Source organism: Argentina silus, assembly GCF_951799395.1.
Source record: "Argentina silus genome assembly, chromosome: 17".
NCBI classification, from domain to species: domain Eukaryota; kingdom Metazoa; phylum Chordata; class Actinopteri; order Argentiniformes; family Argentinidae; genus Argentina; species Argentina silus.
The window spans coordinates 10898583-10903582 of record NC_139671.1 but is presented as its reverse complement, the minus strand read 5'-3'; the positions used below and the strand labels follow the sequence as shown (position 1 = coordinate 10903582).

Here is a 5000-nt window from a genome sequence, read left to right as displayed (position 1 = left end):
TTGACCTAATTACACCACAGCGTTTCCCCTTCATTGGTTATTTATGGAGGTGGTACTTTATGTACAGTTGGCCTGCTGAAGTGAGAGGATTGGGGGAAGCCAGATTGATCTTGTGTTGCATTTCTCATTGTCTTACTCTATTGTCTTACAAATGCTTTTATAGCACCTTATAAATAGAATTAAACAATGTGAAAATGTGCTCATTTTGCTTTAAAGCAATATCATTCCGTTCCATTCTACATTCCATAACCCTTGCTCCTCAAGAACTGTAAACAGCCAGACAAAACCTCAACGCGAAAAAATAATACCCCCTCGCCACGAGTGAGTGTTGTGTATTTCCAGGACCCCCCCGGCCTGGCCGTCATGTGAGAGTCAGAGGAATGCACGGCTGCAGTGAGAGATAAGGGCCAGCAGCAGGCCAGGCCAGGGGAGAGGAGAGGAGAGGAGAGGAGAGGCCACGACAGAGGAGAGGGCAGGACAGAGGAGAGGGCAGGACAGAGGAGAGGGCAGGACAGAGGAGAAGCCCCACACAGTAGTCAGTCAGTCACTGCAGCGCGAGGGCCACAGCCAGTGACTCACGCGTAATCCAGTCAAAAGTCCAAAAAAGGAAACGCTCCGCTCCAACATGTTTGACTCACACTAACTGCAGTCTAAGGGCTGTCAGTGCAAACACAGCATTAATGCAGCAGACTCATGCTCAGATCACACCCTCCCTAAAACGAGTCACCTTTACTTTGATCTCTCCCTCAGAGGAGGGTAGATGAAACAGTGTTTTAAAGGCAAAGAGCATTTTAATGAGAACAAGTTATACACAATTTGGATATAAAAATGCATTAGCGTCAAAATTTAAATCCAAGTTAAAAACAGGCATGAAGCGTATTCAATAGTAAAATGACTTTCTTGGCAGAATGCAGTGGAAAAAGCATTTACTACTGGTGGGACAAAAATGTATACTATGCCTAATTGTTACAAGGGCAAGTCTCCTGAAAGTTTCTGCAGCCTGCTTGTAACCGTTCTACTTTGCAAGTGGATCACGTAGTCCTTTTGTCACTTGACTTTTCGTTGCGCAACGTATTCTTCATGTGACTTGAGGCCTACTGTAACTCAAGGTAAAAAACGAGAACAAGCTCACTTTCTCCAGATGGATGTTTTTATGAACTGAGAGCATGGAAGCGCTAGTCAACAAAGCAGCAAACAGATGGGGGGGGGGGGGGGGGGGGTCTGGCAGCGGTGGTCACCTCACCTTGTGTGTAGGCTGCGTCGTCAGAGCCCATGCTTTGTCTGCGCGGCTCGCTGGTCCTCTCCCTGTGTGCAGACAGAGGGTCGGAGAGATGAAGGGGGTCCGGCTCCACAAAGTGATGGTCCGAGGGGAGGCTGAGGAGGTTGGTGGGCTCGAAGGTGGGGGACACTACGCCGGGGGACACCGCCGGGGGCTTGTTGGGGGACACTGTGATTTTGAAAGTGTATTTGGTGTTGGGCTGGGTGACCACCACGCGGGGCGAGGTGGCCGTGCCTCCCCCTGCCATCGAGGGGCGAGATTTGGGAGGGTGGTGGTGGATATAGGCGGGGCCCATGCTCACCTGGCCCCCCATGTTCCGGGCCCCCGAGGACCCCTGCATAGGAGGGTTGGACGAGATATAGACGGTTGGCGGGTTTCTGCCCCCGCCATCGTCACTGGAGGCATTAGCAGAAATGTAAAACTTGGGCTGCGAGCGGGATCCAGAGGAGGCCATGACGGCCTCGTCAGAGGGGGTGGTAGCAGCAGCGTTAGGCGGGCTGGCAGAGATGTAAACAGTGGGCTGGCTGCGGCTCAGGCCCGGCCCTCCGATGGACAGAGGGTTGGTGGTGGTGGTGGTGGAGCCGGGGACTGCCCCTACAGAGGAAGAGGAGGAGGGGCAGGAGGAGGAGGTGGAGGAGGAGGAAGAGCGGGGGCCACTACTGGTGCGCAGCACGGCCGTGGTGGTGGTGGAGTTGCTCCTCTGGGGAGATTCAAGTTTGATCTCTATCTGGTTCTTGCGCGGGCCGGTGGAGATGTTCTGAATGTTGTACTGGCTGAAGGTGGACATGGAGGCGGGCATGCCAGAGGAGGAGGCACCAGAGGAGGAGGCCTGTCCTCCAGAGGGGGCGTGGAGGATGGAGGAGGGGGCCTGGGGGTTGGTGGGGGAGCTGATGGGCATGTAGACATGGGAGGTCTGGTGGCCCTGTGACTGGTGCTGTGAGGTATGTAGGGAGCCAGGCAGTGAGGAGGGGTGGGAGATCTGGTAGATCTGTTGCTGGGGCGGGTTGGTGGGACTGTACTGGGCCCTGCCCGCCTGCTGCTGAAGCTGCTGCTGGAGCTGCTGCTGTGCCTGCCGGGTCGTACCGGCCTGGGTGACGTAAGGCCTGATGTAGATAGAGTTACCCTGTGGACTGCCCAGGCCGGGCTGGGGCCCGCCGTGTATGTGCAAAGAGGTGGGGGTGTTTCGACCTGTCATGTTGTTGGGGGCCAAGGTGACAGTGATGGGGTTGAAGCGGGGTGTCTGCTGGGGGCCCATGGACGGTCCTTTGCCCCCCAGGTAGAGTCCTAGGTGCTGGGGCGGCTGGGGCTTGCGCGTGGGCTCCATCACACCAAACACATTGAGGCTGGATGGGACCTGCACGGGGGCTGACTGGGGCTCCTGCTGGAAGAAGTCACTCTTGGGCGGCTGGAGGGGCCCGTCGCTCAGGCTGTGGGACAGGGTCCTGCTGCCGTTCATCCTCAGGCCGCCCCGCAGCTGCACATTCTGAGACTGCAGGCCCAGGTTCAGCTGGGTCATGTGATTCCGGAGCCTGATGAAGCTGGGGTCGTCTGTGAGGCTGAGGCTTTCTCCTTCACTGTACAGGTAGGCCGGGCTCACGTGAGAAAGGTACTCGCAGCAGGCGTCCAAATTGTTGTTGTTCTGACGAAGAGAGAGAGATGAGACAGATGGGACCTCATCAGAATCTGGCCTAAGAGGCAGTCAAACACTCCAATAGAAAGGATATCACATTATGATTGCGTATGTTCAGAAAGGAGCAGATCTACCACATACCTGCAGAACACACTGGGACACAACACTCTCTGGAACTTCGGGGAACTTCTGGCGCAGGTCGTGCAAAACCTGAATATCAATCTGGTGGCTTCCCTGGGCCATTCGTGTATTGCCAGGTCAGGACTGCTCGCTTCGGTCAGCACACTGAAGCCTCAGTGGTGGCAGCACCCCACCCACAGCTTGAGCATCCTCTGGAACAAACACACACACAAAAAAAGGGGTTAGGCTTAGGATGCACAGTGTAACACACATGCATGCACACACGCACACGCACACGCACACACACACACACACACAGGTCTGTTATAAAATGATGTTAATGCTTGTTGAAGTGACACAGTGACTCTGCAAATAATACTGTTTCATTACAGTGGGAGCTTTCAAAACAATATTTCAGAAATCCAAGGCATTCATTTCACAACCCCTCCCCTCCGCTCCCCAAAAGCCCCTTAATAAAAGAGTAGGAAAGGCAGGAAACCACCTCTGACTATTGAGGAAGCAAAGGTCTTACACATCAACATTCTCTTACTGAGGACAGAACAGACTCAAACAGAAGTTCCCAGTATTGCAGCAATCTGTACACAATCATCAGTTAAGCCTCAAGTCAATTCCAGTTGTACAGAAAAGGACTTTGAGGCACAGAGAACGCTGCTTTGTTTCTGATCCACGAGTGCAGAGCACGGAGCAACAGGGCAAGGCCACACACCGTGCTACTGACCCTCTCAGAGCCATAGAGGAACTCTAGCCCCCGTGAACTCTAGCTGTAGATACACAGACGAGAGGATGAGGAGGAGTGGGATTTTCATGAGTAGCAGCACCAGAAGAAGCATGACGGATGTCTTTGACACATGCCCACATTCTTATTTCTAACCGCATTCTTTCAAAACTTCCTCTCGTGGGAGGCTTCGGATATGCCATTCAAAAACACTGTGACAGTAGCAGCAAACCCTTTCTCTCTGCCTGGCTACTAAAGTACGGCCTCTGTGAAAACCTGCAGATCAATTCAACGTGGATAGCTAGCGCAAAAGGAGCATCCTGGCTTTCCTCAACGTTAGAGGTCCCTTGATGGTAATCCAATCCATCCGAGATGGACGTCAGGCCCAAATGAAAGCCAGAGCCATCTCTAACAATATTAAACACAGAGTATGATCCGCTGATAAGGCGGGAGTACGAGAGCGGGCTTGGGAGAGGAACAGTAAGCCTTTTGTGCCAAAGAGATGACATGGCAAGTAGACGCTGTCTTATCTGAGCCATGAGCATGTGTAATGTCATAACTGAGGAACCGTAAATCTGCTTCATAAACCATCCCTCCAGAGCTGATAACAGGGGGAGGAGCTACGGAGCTACTGTCAGGAACAGGGAGCCAGCAGCAGCAGCCTGCCTGTCTCGGAAAAATGAGACCTGAGCTACCCTCTCTACTAGGCCCGCGGTGTTTCCTGACCACGTGGCCTGCGTGGGGGAAAAACTCTAGGCCCTACTCTTTAAACAAAGAGGGTTGGATGACACAGGATGATGTATGTCCGACCATGTCACATTTGTATGCTTCATCACATTGAGTCACGCAGTAGGACGTTGAGTAGGACACATTCAAACAACAACACAATTAAAGGCTGGTATACATTTGCTTTCAGACCAGGCACTAAAACCATCAGTCAACGCTTTCTTTTTGTCTTTTGCAATACAAGGAAATGGAAAGTTTTGCAATCATACCACCAGACTGAAGAATTCATTTTGTGCGTCAAAAGAGAGAAGCACAGAGCACACGCAGCATGGAGAGCCTCTAAATGCAAACCAGAGGAATACAGTTTGCCATATCTCCGATTACATGTTTAGAGCAAAACTTACTGCCTCCAGTAGAGGGGTCTTGCTTTGAGAGCATTTTCCAAATCGTCCAGCAGAGTAAGCTAATAAGGTTTGAGTTGAACAGCCTTTGTTTTCTCTATCAAACAC

The 5000-nt window shown here is 52.3% G+C and overlaps 1 protein-coding gene across 4 annotated transcripts in view; it reads right to left on the bottom strand.

Moving 5' to 3' along the window:
* Nucleotides 1-5000, bottom strand: part of tab2 (TGF-beta activated kinase 1 (MAP3K7) binding protein 2) — a 31071-nt gene that overhangs the window by 6439 nt on the left and 19632 nt on the right. For all 4 annotated transcript variants that reach the window (XM_083689223.1, XM_083689220.1, XM_083689221.1 and 1 more), the window contains exons 2-3: nt 3051-3241; nt 1244-2918 (exon numbers count right to left, since the gene is read on the bottom strand). In XM_083689223.1, coding sequence (XP_083545349.1) covers nt 1244-2918; nt 3051-3152 — 1777 coding nt within the window. In that variant the 5' untranslated portion in view covers nt 3153-3241. The remainder of the gene's footprint in view (nt 1-1243; nt 2919-3050; nt 3242-5000) is intronic.